General features: G+C 37.4%; 2 protein-coding genes across 2 annotated transcripts; one reads left to right on the top strand and one right to left on the bottom strand.

Annotated features, from left to right (window-relative positions):
- Positions 1 to 978: 978 nt before the first annotated feature.
- LOC113706259 (uncharacterized) lies at positions 979 to 3646 on the bottom strand. Its single transcript, XM_027228132.2, has one exon. The coding sequence runs from the start codon at positions 3567 to 3569 to the stop codon at positions 1323 to 1325; it is 2247 nt and encodes a 748-aa protein (XP_027083933.2). The 5' UTR covers positions 3570 to 3646; the 3' UTR covers positions 979 to 1322.
- A 2405-nt stretch (positions 3647 to 6051) lies between these two features.
- LOC113707032 (uncharacterized) lies at positions 6052 to 17412 on the top strand. Its single transcript, XM_072062947.1, has 7 exons — positions 6052 to 7710; positions 7804 to 7869; positions 9997 to 10141; positions 10250 to 10468; positions 10899 to 11082; positions 11205 to 11399; positions 17306 to 17412. Exons 1-7 carry the CDS (start codon positions 6554 to 6556, stop codon positions 17410 to 17412), a joined length of 2073 nt encoding a protein of 690 aa, XP_071919048.1. The 5' UTR covers positions 6052 to 6553.
- The last annotated feature ends 2259 nt before the right edge of the window (positions 17413 to 19671 follow it).

Below are 19671 nucleotides of genomic sequence, written 5' to 3'. Positions count from 1 at the left end.
TGTGGGGTTAAAAAAAAAAAGGACACAGAAGAATTGCAGTTGGTTTTTGTCCAATTATAACGCAATTATTCGGACAGGTAGATCCCACGACGGCAACCTGTGCATTTTTGTTTGTGCTGATTTGAGTAGTCTGCCGTCCAATTGCAGGCGTTGCATGAATGCCATACATTGTTGTAAATAACATTAAAAATATTTAGATTCCGTTCGTCCATTCGGATTGCTATTTTTTAAAATTTTTTATAAAAAAAAATACTTTAACAATTAATATATATATATATATATATATATGTACGAGAGAGATGAAAAAGATGATTGAAAAAAAATATATTCGCAAAAAACTTAAAAATTAGGAATGTCTCTGTCTGTAGATTTGATAATTACTTTGAAACCCAGTAGGATTCAGTTAATCCATTTACTTACCCCCTAATTCGCAGAAATCCAAATAGAATTGTGCCCATTAAGGTTCTTGTATCAAATGCAGAATTTGTACTCCCTACTGTCATGATCCGTGTGCACCGAAGTAACTTTCTTCTTAGACCTTATTGCTGGCGCGCTGCACAAACGATTCCGTACTTTTGCAATTGAGCGTGCGAATGACTATAACCAATTACCCGGGAAAAAGGCGCGTCTTCCGTAAGAAGTAAAGGCGTGAACTCAAATAAGGTGTGGTACTGCGCCTTTGTTACAGCTTTTACTCACTCATGTTGCCTGCTGACGAGATTAAATTATCACATTTTCTCAAAATTTCCATTAAAATATCAGGGTTGTAATTTACATTCTCGTTACAAAGACGTTTACTTCGAGAATCACTTGTTCGAGTTTGAAAACAAGCACCCATCAAGGAAACAGGCTTCAAGAACTCTTGTCTATTAAAATGTTGTCAATCACAAACACACTTATTAATCAAGCAACATGCTTCCAAAAGATATCCCAGATAGTACAAGCCCGCAAATGCTAATTATATCTTGTCCTTGCTGATCCTGATTCCTGAGCTGTAGATATGGGAAAACATATCCATCTTACTAGGTGCATTTGCCCTCGACATGAGCGAAATTCGTTAGAGAGCCAAAAATCGAAAGTCATGATAATAGCTTCCATCAAACTCAGTAGCAACAAGGGTAAAGAATTTTTAGTTGACAATCACAGCTTGAAGCTTGATTCACTTTCCCTGCTAGATACAGTTTGGAACACTAGGCCAAGCTATGCTAACATACACCTATCATGTAGTATTCCCAAAATGAAGCCTATGATCCAAAACTTTGCTTTTGAATCCTCGACCAAAGATGGGAAATTTTGAGTGAAAGGCAAAAAACTAGAATCCCTCAAGTTGTTTTCCTGCTTTGAAGTGTCTTATCAGATATCATTTTCTTGTAATAATCAGAGTGGCTGCGGTGATAATCAATCCAGACGCAAAGCTGTCTTATTGCTTCTCTTTTTTCTTCCTTTAGGGCCAACATCGCTTCCTCGTTCTCTGTGATCATTTTCTCCAGTTCTCTGACTTTATTCTCTGATTTCCAGAGTTTCTCTCGGAATACTAATATCTCAGCCTCCTTGTGATCCAGCTGCGTAAGTAGGCAATCTAGATCATCTTTGACGTGCGTCATTGCTTTGTTCTTCCTCTTGATCCAGTCTTTTGCAAACTTAAGTTCACAAGAAACTTTGGAGATTCGGTTGAGGAAGTTTGCACTGCAGCCTTCAAACTTTAGAGCAACAGCATCCAAATCTGACAGTGTGCTGTCTGCAGTTAGGGTCATATCCTTGATATTGCTAAGCCAAACTTTGTTATTTTCTACCCTTTCTTTGAGCTCCTTGTTTTGTTGCTCATACCTGTCTTTCGTCTTCTCGTACCATTCCTTGTTCTCAACATGCAACTGTTCTGCAACTCGGATTCTCCGGCTCAAGATGCGGAGATTGTCCCCACATTTTTTGAAGAACTCTTCGGCCATTTCTTCTATTTTCCTCTCTGCGATCTGGAAGTTCAACTTGGAATCGTCAAATCTATTTTGGACTTGTTTGTGTTCCATATTCAACATGTTGATAGCTTCCTCCAGCCCTGCCACAGTTTTTTGCTGATCTGCAATCTTCTTTGTCAATTCGATGTTCTTTCTCTCCATATGATTTAGGCTCTCAGAAGAAACTTGTTTTTCCTGCTCAAGTTGCAGTTGCAGGCCGCTTTTCTCATCGTGCAAGGTTCCCAGTTTTTGATGGAAATTGTTTATCTGTGCTGTTAATGATTTAATCTGAGTTGACATATCATTTTCCTGAGCCTCAATTTTCTTTTGAAGGGCAGATAGCTCATGTTCTCTCTCTTTCACAGTTGTCTCCAAGACGAAAATTCTTCTGTGGAGATTCTCATTGTCAACTTTTAGATGATATGCTTCATTCTTTGTGCTAATTATCTGATCTTCCAACTCAATCTTCTGACTGGATATTGTACGTATCTCCTGCTCCAACTCTTCTACCTTTACTTTTAGACAGGCCTTGTCTTCTGTTATCTCTTGCCCATTTAAGGCCTTGTCTGTTAATTTATCTCTCGTCTTTTCCATCTGTATAAAGCATTCTGATGCTTCTAGAGATTCATTTTTATGTTGCGACTCCAACTCAGACCTTTGGCTGCTGATGAAATCGAGTTGCTGTTGCAGAAACTCTACCTGTTTTACTAGACTACTGACTTGATTAGATCTTTCATTCGTTGCATGCATCAATTGCTCTTCTGATATGCGTTTCTGAGAGCGCAAACTATCTACTTCCAGCTGAAGCTCACTGGCTTGTGCCATCAGGTCCTTAAATTTAGACAGTGACTGCTTCTTGTCTTCTTCAAATTTCTCAAGAAGAGAAGAAATTTGAGTTTCTTTCTCTTTTGATAGTGATTCAAGTTCTCTGATCAGAATTTGTAGTCTTGAATTTTCCTTCCCCATCTGTTTAGCTTCATTAGACCTGGTCTCAACTGTCTCTTCTAAGGTCTTTTTCTGCGAGGTCACTGTTTCCAGCTCAAGCTTCAGACTTGTTACCTGCCTCTCTAGCTCCTTTATCTCAAACAATTTTTGGTCCCCAAAAGCTTGGAGTTTCTTGGAGATGGACACTATCTCCTCTTCTTTCTCATGCAATTTTTCCTTTAACTGTGCACATTCATCAAGTAACTTTTGTCTCACGCTTTGAGGCTGCTCTTCTTGAATCCTTAGATCTTTAAAAATTACACTTGATTGCGGTGCTTCGTGAAAAGATACTAATGAGTCCACGCTTGGGGATTTCTTAATTTCACTGGTGGAGGTCAATTTATCTTTTAAGATGGCATCTTCTGGATCTGAATCTTCACATTTTCGATTGTCACTTTTCCTTACCTTTTGAAGCTCAACATTAGGTACCGCATTTCTCGCATTTAGTTCCTCTGGTGTATAATATTCTGTACCTGAGTTGGACCCCAAGGAAGAAGTAGATGAAGAAGAAGAGGAACCTGATTCATCTTTTCCATGCACTTTGTTCCTCACTTCGCCTCTGATATTATCATAGAGGGCATAAATGGATTGGTACTCTTTGTGGATATCCTCAACGAGCTGAGTAAGTTCCATCTTTTTCTTTAGATTCGCTTCTCTGTTTTGGTTGATGCTCTTAATAAGCTTCAAAGACCTTTTGACCTTGTTCTCAGTTTCTGCACAAAAACAAATGTTGTGTGATAACGTAGACATAATGCATGAATGGCCTACAGAACATGAAAATAACTCTCCAAAAATTCACGGGGAGAAAAAGGAAGTGACTCTATGCGTATATTGTACAAATCACATACGGTCACATTTGCCAAAATCTTTTACACAGGTGTGTTCGGTGAAGGAAGCATCAGTTAGGAAATAAGTGCAAGCTCTTTGATATGCGTAATGCCATCTCTGAGGCTTTCCGTCTTTAGGTCTAAATGTTATGCCTTATAGTCACCATTGCTCTGAAAGAAAACAGAATTTTCACAACAGGCAGAAAGTAAACAGCTACAACCATGGAATTTTGCTGTATTCCATCATGTAGTTTTTGGTTTCAGACTATCTAAGTATAAGGGCTACTTTTGCATTCATTTTGGTCAAGAACCATCATGGAATACAGGCACGCCCTTGATATGGTATGCCATACTTCTAAAAACCTCTACCCTTTTCTAATGTTCGGCCAAATTAGCAGCAGAGAGTTGCCTATCAATATTTTGCGTGTTCTGGTCTTGCTGCCTCTGCATTAAGAGCAATCCAAACCTCTATTTCTTGTGAAAGTACACAAAGAAAGAACTCTCCCATTCTAGCAAAGTTCTTTGGCAAAGAGGACGTTTGCACTACTATAGTACTATGATGAAGCACATCATAATCTTCATCAGAAAATGGATTTATAGCTACCAATTTCAACAATCATAACAGTACTACCCCCATCATACAGGACAGGCAAACTTACTGCGTACCCGTTGCAATTCTGTATACCACAAAAATCGACGTTGAGGATAACATTGATCTGGCAGGTGAGCTTTAAATTGCATTGAATTGTTCAGTATGGAGGAACCCCACAACCTCCGATAATACTGTAAGGGTTGAGGTTGTTCTGGGCTATAAAATTTACCTAGTTTTGTCCAGTTCAGTCGTTCTTCCGTTTCAGGATCGATATGACTTCGAAATAACTTCATGGAGTCCTTCCAGTGTTTCGTCATGTCTGCTCCAAGTTCTGTGTAGAATTTGTTTAAACAGCAGATTCAGCACAGACTCCCAATCTGAGTAAAGATGAAGACTGCGGTCTGCAAACCATGCAATTCCAGATGTGGTGAAAGTTTGTACACGAACAAAATTTGAAACGACAAGACTGTGAAAACTAACTTCGTGTAGCCCATGAATTCAAGAACATGTTTGGGGTTCTCACCAGAAACAGAGCCAAGGATGCCTATGATGAACCTGCCAAGTTTTATCACGGGAAATCCTCAATCAAAGAAAGAAACACGAAACATTCCAAGCAAGAAAGAAAAGAGATATGCCTTCTCTCAATGCGCGCTGATAGTGTGCAAAACAGTTTAGGATAGAAAATGTAGGTTAAACAAACTGCACATGCTACTCATTGAAGAATAAATAGATATCAAAGAACTTGTCTATGGTGTAAACTGTAAATGACATGACATTGCCGTCAGGAAATTAAGGTCAGCGTACGCTGCCATGATTCAGAGTATCAAGATTCATGTATATTTCTTCCAAGCAATTGATGATCTTAATGCTATGGCAATCTCTAACAACTTTTGCTTTAAAAAATCATCTGATCCGCGGGCATTCTTTTTTCTGTCTTCGTTATCTTTTTTGCATGCAAGTACAGGTGAGCCGAATAAAGGGAGAGGGATTACCTCCACAGAACTTCCGGAGACAAAAGATGATGAAAATCAAGATCCGAAAAGCAAGTCTAGGATAACAAGAAATTACTACTTATGATATTCGCAATCATGCATACAAATATGCAATGAATACTTTCATAATGTAGCATGTATATATTAATTTTCCAGCAACTTAAAAAAAAAAAAAAAAAAAGAAGCACCAAATGTAGCTTCCTCAATTTTATAGGGCATGCTTTATCTGTTTTCTTTCATGGTAGGATCGTCTAATATTTTAAGCAGTCAACAAGAAAATCAGTCTAAGATAGACGTCCACATATTTCATCATAAATCTCCCACAAACGCTCTCACACCATTGCATTAATTATCACCCCAAAATGTCAAAATAGAGTAATAGAGATCCCCCAAAATAGGCACTGCGTCTACAAGTCGACAACGCCCTGTGATAAAAGGATCAAGACTATATATACGTGGTGCAATACACCAATTCATTAGCAGGAAGTATACTAATGAAATCAACTTGGCAAACTTCAGGGGCTTTGCAAATTGCGAAAATAAATGTAGAAGCCATTCTTGTTATTTTGGCGAAAATATATAGGAGTCTTACAGTAAAAATATGTTCCAAAAAAAAAAAAAAAAAAAGAGTACTAGGTGGTCACTTGATTCAAAACAACGTTTTACTTTTGATTATTAATATAAGAAATGGATTTTAGAAACCAAGTCGACGACATTATAGGGGGGAAAAAAAAAAAAAGAGCCCCGGTCCCCCATTAATTTCCTGTCGCTGGCGGGTTTCTTTGTTCCATGGCAAACCCCAAATCGTCCTTACTCCCCCATTCTTTCTAAGCCCGCAACTCAGTCGCGGCCCTTTACAATTTTCAAACTCCCTCCGCCGCTGATTTTTTTTAGCTCTCAAGCAATCCCAAAATTCTCCTCCCTCCCTCTCATTCTTGCTGCCCCACCGAATCAGTCATAATCCTCCTCAAATCCCCAATAACCTTCTTCTTTCTACCCTAATTCATTTACAGTAGCATATATTTTGCACAGCCTTCACCGGCGGCCACGTCCCTCCGCCCACCGGAAACACCGAATTCTAAAACCCAGTTGTGTCTATCCTCTCAGGTGGAAACCTAGAAAACCCAATAAATTCTTACATAAGGTTTCAACTTCGGAAACACTTTTGTCCTCCTTACTACCTCACCTCACAACACAACAACAAAGATGGGTTCTATGAAAGAATCCGACCCTTCGTTGGGCTACCTAACCCACAAAGAAACGGAGGTGAAGCTCCCCAGGCCAACTCGGGTCAAGAACAAAACTCCGGCGCCAATCCAAATTACTGCCGAGCAAATCCTTCGAGAAGCCCGAGAACGCCAAGAAGCTGAAATCCGACCACCTAAACAGAAAATTACTGACCCATCCGAGCTTGCTGACTACCGTCTCCGCAAACGCAAAGAATTCGAGGATTTAATTCGGCGTGTGCGATGGAACAAAAGTGTCTGGGTCAAATACGCCAAGTGGGAAGAGTCCCAGAACGATTTTAACCGTGCCCGGTCCGTGTGGGAACGGGCCCTCGAAGTGGATTATCGAGACCACACTATGTGGTTGAAGTATGCTGAAGTTGAAATGAAGAATAAGTTCGTTAATCATGCTAGGAATGTTTGGGACCGGGCAGTTACACTCTTGCCCCGGGTTGATCAGCTGTGGTATAAGTACATTCATATGGAGGAGATGCTCGGGAATGTTGCTGGGGCGCGGCAAATTTTTGAAAGATGGATGAGTTGGCAACCGGACCAACAGGGATGGTTGTCGTACATTAAGTTTGAGTTGAGGTATAATGAGGTTGAGAGGGCGCGGGCAATCTTTGAGAGGTTTGTAGAATGTCATCCTAAAGTGAATGCTTGGATTAGGTTTGCTAAGTTTGAGATGAAAAATGGGGATATTGCTCGCGCTAGAAACTGTTATGAGAGGGCTGTGGATAAGTTGGCCGATGATGAGGAGGCCGAGGTATTGTTTGTAGCATTTGCTGAGTTTGAAGAGAAGTGTAAAGAGGTGGAGAGGGCTAGGTGTATTTACAAGTTTGCACTGGATCATATTCCGAAGGGTAGGGCTGAGGATTTGTATAGAAAGTTTGTAGCTTTTGAGAAGCAGTATGGAGATAGGGAGGGGATTGAGGACGCCATCGTGGGAAAGAGGAGGTTTCAGTATGAGGATGAAGTTCGGAAAAATCCATTGAATTATGATGCTTGGTTTGACTATTTACGATTGGAAGAGAGTGTTGGGATAAAAGAGAGAGTTAGAGATGTGTATGAGCGAGCCATTGCTAACCTCCCTCCAGCTGAGGAGAAGCGGTATTGGCAGAGATATATTTACTTGTGGTAATGTTGAATAGTTCATGACGAGTTTCTGGTGCTGTTGAATGATTTATTTTATATAGTAGTTTCTAATTGGTTAATATGTCTGTGCTTTAGGATCAACTATGCTTTGTACGAGGAGCTTGATGCTCAGGACATGGAGCGTACAAGAGAAGTTTACAAGTAAGTACCGATTGCTGACGAGATTGATAAGTTGCATTGAACTTCTACCGTTCTACGTTGTCTGATTTTGCTTCAATGATTTGCTTAATTTCCTGAGTTACATCTTTTTCATTATGCTTGTTTTGAACTGGAAATTTTTATTCAATTTCCAAATTTTAAGCAGAAGGAGAAATTTGTCTTTAGTTATTAAAGTGCCATAGGCTTCAGGACTGCTTTTCAGTTTGGATGGGTGTTTTTGCCAATGGATGATCAGTATCGTTCTTGCCGGTCTCATTTGCTACTGAAGTTTAATTGAAATACAGAAGCTGCATTGTGTGAAACATTTTCTCTTGTTAATACTGGTTTGCACCTTTCTTTGACAATTAACATTTTTTAATGAAAAATGCGCTTCATATTCTCATGATCTGTTTCTATTTGGTTGAAAGTAACACTTGCAAACAACAGGAGAAGGTTAATGTGCATTAAAGTTTAGTAATTATGTGAACCAGCAATCCATTGTGAGGTTACAAATATTTTGCCCTGTCAACTTTTACTTGATGTTTGGGAAGAGTTTTATAGTAGCAGTGCTGTAGTGTAGATGATTTCTTACTCCATCCTCTGATTAGGGGGTGAAACTTTATTTTATTTAGTGGCTGTCCAGATTGTTGAATTGATATATGCTTGCAACATTGACTGGTGATTGATGCAAATCTCTATGTTGCCACGCTGGGCCAGATGGAAGTTGGGAGTGGGACTCCAATGTAGTTTTCAGATACTTATTGGCAATTTGAATGCCACAATAATATCAAGAAGTTGTGCAATGTATTAGTCTTAGTAGCTTCAATACAATGTTGCATTATCTTTTGTTAAAGGGTCTTTATACTAGATAAATTGTTTGAAGGAAAGTGCCATTTTCATACTTTCAAAAAAAAAAAAATTTTTGGAGCTAATTTTTTAAAAATGGTGCCTTAAGGATTTAGAGGATCTTGTTGAGTCCTAAATGTTTCATTTCTAGCATTTTAGTGCCTAAACTCTTTTTCAACTAGTTAGAGGTATACCTTTGGTGGAACTCCTTGACATGTTCATGTTGAGGGGTGTGAAGCTAGAGTAAAAGATTGTCCCTTCTTACCCAGCTTTACCATCTACAGGCTGATCTGAAGCGAAATAATCTTCTAAAACTGTTCCTGTCTTCTTTGTCTGCATTTTTAATGCTGACACACTAACTTAGAGGGATAAAGGCAGAAATAGAGATAATCATGGTAATATATGTGCTCTTGGCATAAAGGACTTAGCTAATAAATGCTTGGAATGATGGGAATATATCTGCTTCCTATTAGCTGAAAATTTCATAGAAGCTATAGACAAAATGTATAAACCATCATTAGTAGTGCAAATTTTGTAATCAATTGAGGTTTCCAGCAGTCTAGTATCTTCGGTCCTTGGTTCTTGCTTTCTGTTAGAGTATATCCTATTAAAATTGAACTGTATCTAGCCACAAACTTCAATTATAATGAGGGTGCAGCATCAAAGTACGTTATGAAGCAAAAACCTTTTCATGATTGCTGTTGAATAGTTGTTGTATGATCTGATCATCTACCTACTCCTGCCCAGGCTTGAAGCTCTGAATTTGCTTACATGGTCCCTATATCCAATTTTATTGCTTTCAGTGCCTGGTTGATCTTATCATAGATAAGCACATGCAATTGTAGAAATTAGATATTGTGATCTGTACCAAAAAAAAAAAAAAAATAGATATTGTAATCTGGGCAAGTGTGGAATTTTGTTATTTCCCTGGGCATTGTTTGCCATAATTCATAATCTTTGTAATTTGAAGCTAGTGTCATTTTCCTGCCAAGTTGCTAGGCAAGTATAAAGATCCAGAGATGTAGGATTTTGGAGGCTGTCATTCACCAAATGGGGTTTGTATGGTTTATTCTATAATGATCATGACATTTAGGAAGAGCACTTTCTGGAGAGTGCACAAGTGCAGGAACTTGCTTTCCGTTGACTTGAACATGTAAAGACCAATGCATTCTTTTCTGTATACTGGTGAAACCTTTTCAGTACCCGTGTTTGAATGTTTGCATCTGCTAAATAATGTTTACATAAATGGACCGGTGAGAATGAATTGAATTGCTATTTCTCCAGGTTGTGCCTCAAGGTCATTCCTCACGAGAAGTTTTCATTTGCAAAAATTTGGTTGTTAGCAGCACAGTTTGAAATCCGACAGCTAAATCTCCAAGGTGCTCGATTAACCCTTGGAGCAGCAATTGGGAAGGCTCCAAAAGATAAGGTAGCATCACTGATTGGGTTTTACTTTTTCTTTTCTTTGGGTTTTATTTGTGTATTTCAACATGAAAGGTTTTGTTTTTTGCTTATATTGTTTCTCATAAACATCCAGATTTTTAAAAAATACATCGAAATAGAGCTGCAACTGGGTAATATAGACCGTTGCCGTACACTGTATGAAAAGTATCTTGAATGGTCACCAGAGAACTGCTATGCGTGGAGCAAGTACGCAGAACTGGAAAGATCCTTGGCTGAAACAGAGCGAGCAAGATCTATTTTTGAGCTTGCAATTGACCAACCTGCATTAGACATGCCAGAGTTATTGTGGAAGGTATTTCATTTTAACATTATACTGATTTCTATTTGAATGTTCTTAGAATCTGTTGTATTTTGCACTCTTTACCTTTTAGGATGTATTATTCTGCTGTTTATCTGTTGGTTGGTTTATGAGGAGCAAGGCCTTGGTTAAAAGGGTTAGCTGCCCAGTTGAATTTGTGTAAAAGCACTCATTGTTCTTGCCACTTGCATTTGGCAAGAATATACATGGTGGTAGTAATGAGTGGGAGAGCTCCTACTCTGTTTTAAACTTGGCTCTGAAGTAGGGAAGTTAATATGCCTTGTTTTGGTTTAAGACTCAAAATGAGCTGTGATCTTAAGCATCTGATATTAATATTGGGATATTTGACCATTTGGTTATTCTATTGTGTTAAATACTTTTCAAACCACAAGGTGTCTGATTTAATACATCTCATTATTAACAGGCATACATTGACTTTGAAATATCGGAGGGTGAATTTGAAAGGACTAGAGCTCTCTATGAGAGGCTCCTAAATCGTACAAAACATTTGAAAGTCTGGTTAAGTTATGCTAAGTTTGAGACATCTGCTATGGAAGAAGTAGAAGAAGATCTTGAACAGAAGGAAAAATGCATCCAGCGAGCAAGAGGTAAGGAACTCTTATTTAAATGCATTCTGTTTATTTTCCATTTTATTCTTGACCACGATTTTTGTCTACCATACAGTGTTCCAAGTACTGGTAGTATTAAAGTTCCTCTCTTTTTAATACAGGGGTTTTTGAAAGAGCACTTAGTTACTTTAGAACATCCGCTCCTGAACTAAAAGAGGAAAGGGCAATGCTGCTTGAAGAGTGGTTGAACTTGGAGAGCAGTTACGGGGAGCTTGGCAATGTTGATTTGGTCCGCGTTAAACTGCCAAAGAAACTCAAGAGTTCGGGAGTCACGATTGAAGAAAGGGAAGGCAAAGGTTCGATTAAATCAAACCTAAGGCACCCTTTCAACCTAGTCTAAGCTAGTTGCGAGGTTTGGTCAAAAATTTCCTAATCTAACCCTTAATTTTATCTTATTTGGATGTTCCCTACATGGATGCAAATTTAAATTTATAAAATATCGAAAGGGTCAAAATATCCATTCAAGGGTTTAATTGAAACAATCGCATTAATTGCGAAAGCCAAAATATTTCCTTGAAAGGATCACGAGTATGCAAATGATGAAAAAAAAGAAAAGTAAAGAAAGTAAATTAAATTATATACATAGATATAAGTGATCGAAGAAAAAGGGAATGCAACATAAAGGGTATGGGAGGCAAAAACTCGTGACATAATTTTCTTATACAGGGATTAATGGGGTATTTAAACTAAAAGGTTATAATCACCCATTTCCCATGTTTGAAAAATAATTCTCCTAATATGCACAAGCAAATGAGCTAACTTATTATACAATGTCCTAAATGAAATGCAATTTTAAATGATATGATTAACACATATAGAGGATAAGGGATAATATAATAGGGAATATCATGCAAATGAGAAAAGATCTTAAAAATGAAAATATGCATGAAAATGTAGTGAATAGCACACAAAGATGAATCTAGCGCAAGACAACCTAAAGGGTCTAGCGTTGGACTAGCCCATTTCTAAAATTCCTTACTAGCGTTGGACTAGCAAGTAAATAGAGGGAGAAGCCACAACTAGCGTTGGACTAGTGTGGTGACGTCATGCATTAACAATTCATAGTGAAACAACTAAAGCATAAATTAAAACAAATAAACACATAAGAGCACGTAGCACATAACACGTAAACATAATATCTAGATGCGAAAATCCTAAGGAAAGCGGATAAAACACATAACACATAAGCCACATAAACACGCAACCTATCTATTACATCGGGGAGCGCCCAACTACAATTTAGAAGGGAAAAATATAATAAAACAAATCTAATTATCCTATCTATTACATTTTTGAGGTAATTAAATGCCTCTTGAATCATTATAAAAAATTAACTAAACGAATATAATATAAGAAAATTTAAATGAACATTTAAATGCAATAAATAAAACATATAAAAATAGATAAACACATAGGAGCACATAGGAGCACATGAGAGCACATAATTGACATTGAAACAATAAAAATAGGGGTACCTCCCGTTTGAAGTGGTGACTAAATGGAGTCAAATTGTCCTATTTATACTCACAATGAACAAAAGAATCATGGCACCACTTTAATTGAAAATAATAATAATGTTAAAACACTAAATTCACATTAACACGTCAAACGCAAAGAAATTTAAGAACATCTAAAAATTGCAAGTTAAATATATTCAAAAGTAACATAATTAGCTATTAAAGAAAAGAAGCAATCACAATAAAAAAGAGTCAAAATTCATTAGGAACTGAATTGCAAAAATTGAAAAACTTTTGGGGATAAAAATTATATTTTTCTAAAGTTCAGAGGTCAAAATTAAATAAAAGATAAAATTCAGGGACCAAAATGCAATTACTATAAGGACCAAAGTGAAAGAAATCAAAATGTTCTGGGCCGAAGTGAAACTACTCCAAAGATCAGGGGCTAAAGTGCAAATTCGTTATCAGATCTTCTTAAGAAAACAGGCCACTGGGCCATCATTTTTATTTCTTTGGGCCAAACATTACCTAAGCCCAGCCGAAAGTCCAAGCGAAAACACAATGCCAGCCCGTCTTCTATCACTCAGACCCAACCAAAATAAAGGCATGGGCTCTGACCTTCTAGCCCAACCGAAATTAAGAAACAAAACCAAAACCCATTTACAAAACCCAACCAAAACTAACTCTTGGCCCATCAGAAAAATAAACATCAGCCCAATTTCCTTTCCTTTTCTTTCTTCTCTTTTCTTTCTTTTCTTTCTTCCCCATTCGTTTCTTCTTCTCCTCTGGCCATCCGAAGCTCACTCCAGTTGGCGGCCATGGTGGCCGCCGGTAGCGCCACCGCGGCCACCACCTCCGGCGGCGGTCGCCGGCGACTTCTCCGGTCGCCAAAATTTCTCAAAATACACCTCCCCACTCCATTTTTCGCGCAGACTCCATTTTTGAAGTTAGTTTTTACAAAAGATGACCCAAAAGTGGTCAAAATGCCAAGAAATCAGTTCAGTTTTTATTTTTTAAAACTCTCAAATCTTCACCAAAAATCATAAAAATTATGCCAAAACCCTCCTGATAACTTCTACAATACAACTATAATCTTAGTTTGACAAGTAAACAACAACAAAAGGATGCATTAAATCAAAACAGTCCCTAAAATTCTTTTTGGCATTTTTTCAAACAATTAACATGCATTCACAAGAAATCATCTTTTTCCTTTAATTTCATACATGGCTTACCCCAAAACTTCAACAACACCACATAACAACAACATCAATAAAAGAAAGAGACAAATAGATAGCAAAACATGAATTTAATCTAATTAGTTAATAAAATGAAAAGCTGGAAAAAAAATAATAATAATACCTCAATGAGGAGTTTGGTCCCTTGGCCAAAGTTTGTGATGAAATTTGCCAAGCTCCAAATAGCCTAACCGATCGCTGCTTCCTTTTGTTGTTTTAAGTTGTGTGTGAGTGTGTTGGGAGAAACAAAAAAAAAGAAAAAGGAACCGAGAGGGAGAGAGCCCAGAGTCAGAGTGAGAGTTGGAGTCTTTTTTTCTTCTTCTGTCTGACCTGATGGTCCGTCCAGAGAGCAGAGAATCGAGAGGGACTTGTAGGAAAAAAAAAAAAAATGGGGCTTGTGTGTAGGATTTTTTTTCAAATGATAGCTTCTGCCAATGAAAAGAAAGGTGCCTGGCAATTGAGTGTGGAATGGGTTAATAGGGGTTTTGGTAGAGAAAATGATTATGATGATTTTTTTTATTTTTTTTACTTTTATTTTATTTTTGTTGTTTGTTTGTTTTTTTTTTTTTTTGGTTTGTTTTTCTTTTTTTTTTTCCTTTTTTTTTTAAAGCAAACCTGCAAAAATGAGAAAAATGCACATTAAAATGCTAGAAAATAAATAATTCATTAAATAGAAAAATCTTGAGAAAATATTAAAAATTGACAAAAATTTGGTGTCTACAGCTTGCCCCTCTTTGTCTAGAGTTTCAAAGAAACTCAAGACAAAGACGTAGACACCAAATTGCTTACCTGTCTCTTGTAGTTGCACCTGAACTAAAATAAACAAGCCAACACTTGGCTGAAATTATTGAGTAAAATGATGCAATAACATTACAGGAAGCACGTGACCGAACTCATGTAGAGTTGCCTACGTATCCCGCCATGGGAATCAGGTCAAACGTAGTTCAAATGCAAGTGAACCACAATGAAACAAGTGCATTGACCAACTGTGATCTTTGCAAAGTCAAAAAAGTCTGAGTTATCAGAACTTCTAAACATGAAATACAAAATGAATGAGACAACACAATTATTAATCAAAACAGTCAAGAAAAATAACTTCTCATAACTAGAAAAAGATGCGCGGAGGGACGCGATTACGCTCCAACAGAAAATTAAATGTGATTGCTTAGAATGGGGGTAGAAGGGTGCGCGGCGGACGCTGAGACCTCACCACCAAGATATTAAATTGTCGAGAAGGGGGACAGAAGGGTGCGCGGTGGGCGCTGAGACTCACCAACAGGAAATTAAATTGATGCGCGGAGGGACGCGATTACGCTCCAACAGAAAATAAAATTGTCAAGAATGGGAGATAGAAGGGTGCGCGGTGGACGCTGAGACTCACCAACAGGAAATTAAATTGATGCGCGGAGGGACGCGATTACGCTCCAACATAAAATTAAATTGTCAAGAATGGGAGATAGAAGGGTGCGCGGTGGACGCTGAGACTCACCAACAGAAAATTAAATTGTCGAGAAGGGGGACAGAAGGGTGCGCGGTGGACGCTGAGACTCACCAACAGGGAATTAAATTGATGCGCGGAGGGACGCGATTACGCTCCAACAATAATTTAAATTGTTAAGAAGGGGAGGTAAAAGGATGCGCGGTGGACGCTGAGACTCACCAGCATGAATTAAATTTTTCAAGAAGGGGAGGTAAAAGGGTGCGCGGTGGACGCTGAGACTCACCAACAGGAAATTAAATTGACAAGAAGGGGGATAGAAGGATGCGCGGTGGACGCTGAGACTCACCAACAGGAAATTAAATTGTCAAGAATGAGAGGTAGAAGGGTGCGCGGTGGACGCTGAGACTCACCAACAGGAAATTAAATTGATGCGCGGAGGGACGCGATTACGCTCCAACAGGAATTTAAATTTGTCAAGAAGGGGAGATAGAAGGGTGCGCGGTGGACGCTGAGACTCACCAACAGGAATTTAAATTGTCAAGAAGGTGAGGTAGAAGGGTGCGCGGTGGACGCTGAGACTCACCAACAAGAAATTAAATATGATCTTCTGATCTGTCAAGAAGGGGAGATAGAAGGGTACGCGGTGGACGCTGAGACTCACCAACAAGAAATTAAATATGCGGGGAGGGACGCGATTACGCTCCAACAGGAATTTAAATTGGATCTTCTTGATTGATTTTGATTTGATTTTTGATTTTTTTTTTAAATAACAGATTGGTGGGATTGACCCGAGCCCAATGAAATACTGAAAGAAACGAAAACGCAAGTCCTATACTATCTAACTGAAAGGCTTAAATGCACGTTGCTCAAGTTGGTGGATTTGCAATCTCTCTTTTTTTTCTCTCTTTTTTTTTCAAATTTTTTAGAAGAAATGAAAGAAACACACTTTTTTTTTTTTTTGAAAAAGTCCAAAGTGACGAATTTTAAAACTAGAAAAATACCAATGACAATTCTCCCTTCAAGAGATTCGAGAGGTACATATGTCACTATCCTCTCGATTTTAAAAGGCCCTTTTTCTTTTTTCACTTTTTTTTCTTTCACAAAACCGATTTAGAATGCATTACCAAAATTGGAGCTCACTCCTTTTGCTATTTGATCCAGCGTAAATCATGTTTAACAAAAACCACATTTTTCATGCTTTCGAAAAGACAAAAAAAAAGTGATCACATAATGCCACCACCCATGTGATCCCTTGTGATTCCTTTGGCCTTGAGAACCATGTAAGCATGATCTTTTGATGTCAAAACTGCCCCCCAAGAGTTGTGCTGCAACTTGTGTTGAATCTTCTCAGTTTTTTAGCATCAGTCAGTCATACTTCCCTTTGTATCACAAATCAACTCTTTCTAATGACCAGATTTGAAGGAATGTCCGTTTCAAGTTTCAACACTCTGCTCTTCGTTCATGATTCTCTTGTGCTCCAAAACCTTACATTGATGACCTTAGCATTTCGGATTTTTCCTAAGGTCACCCCCATTTTCTTTTCGTTTTTCTATTTCTTCTTTTTTTTCTTTTTTTTTCCATTCATTTTTTTTTCATTTTTCTTTTCTCTCTCTCTTTTTTTCCTTTTGAAAAGACACCCATTCCGGTTTTCACTCAATGAACAAATCTTGCCAACGACCTTTATCAACTCAGAAATATATTTAAAGAATAATGGCATCAGTGTGACAATCCTTCCCATGCAAAATTGGTGAAGGTGTATTGACATCATTTGCCATTTGATTAAGTGATTTTTATCAGAAATGCCACTAAAACGGAGGTCGAGACTTTCATGATTTTTGTGATGGGCTCAGATGGGGTAGAGAAATATTAAAGGTTGAAAGCAAAATCTTCAAAAAGGTTTCAAAACCCTAAGATGACGTTCTATCAATATTTGCTCCAGTATGAGGGTATTAATACTGAAAAAAATTGCCCCAGTTTGGCTTTTGAATCCCTTTTTTTTTCTTTCTTTTTTTTTTTTTTGGACAAATAGGAGATAAAATTTGCCCTGGTGTGGAATTTGCAATCTTTAGGAGGGCTATCAAATAAAGGGTTAAATTATTCTGGAGGTTCAATGGGGAAAACTAGGGATAAGATGTTCAAAGAGAAAAGAAGAAGGCTCGCCTTTGATCCGCCATAGATGGTATTTCAAAAAGAAAAATCACATAATCAGATAAAAAATTTATTACACATGTCTTTGATTGGCAAAGGAAAAACCTGTCCATCCAGTTCTGTAAGAATGGACGTTCCTCCGGATAGCACTCTTTGAACAATAAATGGCCCTTGCCAAGTTGGAGCAAACTTTTCTTTAACCTCCTCTTGAATCGGAAAAATTTACTTCAAAACCTTATCCCTCACTTCAAATAAGCGAGATTTGTCTTTCTAACGAACCATCATTTGATGATAGCATTGTCCATGACAAACATTCAACCTCTTTTTCATCAATTAGAGACAACAACTCATTGTGCTCCTTAATCCATTTGATTTCTTCTGCCTGAGCCTTTGTCAAAATGTGCAAGGACGGGATCTCGATTTTGGCATGCATTACCACTTCCATTTCGACATAAGAGGGCAAGGTGTTGCCCCAACTTAGAAATGTAATCTCTAATGAAATGCTCCCAGAGTTCAATTGCAAAATTTGCAAAATCGAAGGAAAAACTCTCTTTTCCTTTTTCTTTTTTTCAATCCCCTTTTTTTTTCTTTTTCTCTCTTTTTTCGTTTTTTCCTCTTTTTTTTTTCATTTTTTCCCTTTTTTTTTTTTTTTTACTATTCTCTCTCTCTTTTTTTTTTCATTCCCCCTTTCTTTTATTTTCTCTTTTCTTCTTTTTTTTTTCCAAGTTGATTGTTGAAGTATGCACTCTTTCTGAATAAATAGCCGATCCTCCACTTTGCAAGGTAGTATTATTGCCCCCTTTTTATTCGTGATTACCCTCCAAATTTGCAAGATTTTCACTTGCGTCTTTTCCTCAAACTCAACCATAAACACCTGCACAAGGGGGGTTTTTCAAAACACTTGAATTTTTCAAAATTCTTTTTTTTTTTTGAGCAATGATGTAACAATTAAGATTCATGCCAAGTGTTGACTTATCAAAATTTGAAAAATATACTTGACCTTGGACATACCCTACAAATGCATTGTAAAATTTTGCCTCAATTTGAACCTATTTGACAAAAATCTCACAAATATATTACAAAGAATTTGCCCCAATTTGGGCCTATTATAGAATTTTATCGAATGGTTCTCCATTTAACCAGACAAAACCAGAAAACTGTTTTTTTTTTTTTTTCAAAATTTAGAAGACTAACATGCAATGTGAATAGAAACTATATTTTTCAAATGAAAAAAATTAAATGTCATATCCAAACTCATATAGAAGATTCCATGCTAAATCTCTCAAAATAGGACCAAATTGCAAAAGATCTCTTCCTCATTTTGGGATCGGTGTTGAGGGAAAAGGGGTCCCTTTCTTGTTAGTTCATCTTTTAGAACCAACCAAATGGGTATTATTCATGATTTTGAGGTGACTCAGGGGAATGGTATGTTAGGATTTGTCTTTTTTTTTTTTTTTTTTTTTTGCCAAATTGTACCCAACACATTCAATATCACATCTTGGTGAAAGCAAATAGTTTATCACTCTTATTTTCTAAGAAAACTCAGTCAACATATAAGCTGTATATGCTTGTAATATATGGGTAGAAACGATAGCTAAACATATGAAAACAGGTTATGGCCTTCTGATCATGAGTGATTGGTAGATCCCTTAGAGGCAAGATTTTCACTTCAAATTGTCATGAAAGACAAGTCAGCAATGGACTTTATGGGCTATGTAATGTAGTTTAACAACGATAGCTAGGAAAAAAACTTTCAAGGACAATGCACTTAAAATCACCTTCTTTCACAAAAATTGCCCCAGTTTTGGATTTAAAATCCGGGACCCCATTTTGACTCCCTTTTTCTTATCAATCCTCTTTTTTCTTCAACAATCACTAAGAGGAATGCAGCGTTGGATGTCTTCGCATTTTTCTTTTTCTTTTTTTTTCTTTCATCATTTTTTTTCATTTTTTTCACATTTTTCTTTTCTCTCTTTTCCCTTTTTTTTTTTTTTTTTTTTTTTTACCAATACTGATATCCCAATGTCAATGATAAAATTGAAAACTCCCTTATTTGGAGTGTAGATGGCCCCTGTTTCTTTTGATATTGAAGACCAAATATCAATGGTAGAGTCAAATTCCCCAACTTGTAGCATTTTCTCCTTTTTTTCTTCTTTTTTTTTTCTTTTTTTGAAATCTCCTTCCCCAGTGTGGGGGTGCAATCATAAGTGCTTTTGAAACGAACCACCAATTTAGGCTCAAATGAGGATGCAAAGGATAAAAGTGTTTAGATGGTAGAAACGATGGC

This window comes from Coffea arabica, chromosome 8c (genome assembly GCF_036785885.1).
Source record: "Coffea arabica cultivar ET-39 chromosome 8c, Coffea Arabica ET-39 HiFi, whole genome shotgun sequence".
Lineage (NCBI taxonomy): Eukaryota > Viridiplantae > Streptophyta > Magnoliopsida > Gentianales > Rubiaceae > Coffea > Coffea arabica.
This window is presented reverse-complemented; position numbering and strand designations above follow the sequence as displayed.

Bases quoted from the DNA above. Each gene is read 5' to 3' on its own strand.
- LOC113706259 (XM_027228132.2), bottom strand. From the start codon at position 3,569: ATGGAACTTACTCAGCTCGTTGAGGATATCCACAAAGAGTACCAATCC.
- LOC113707032 (XM_072062947.1), top strand. From the start codon at position 6,554: ATGGGTTCTATGAAAGAATCCGACCCTTCGTTGGGCTACCTAACCCAC. The intron at 11,083-11,204 runs GTAAGGAACTCT...TTTTTAATACAG, and splicing joins ATGCATCCAGCGAGCAAGAG to GGGTTTTTGAAAGAGCACTT. The intron at 11,400-17,305 runs GTTCGATTAAAT...TGCAATCTTTAG, and splicing joins TGAAGAAAGGGAAGGCAAAG to GAGGGCTATCAAATAAAGGG.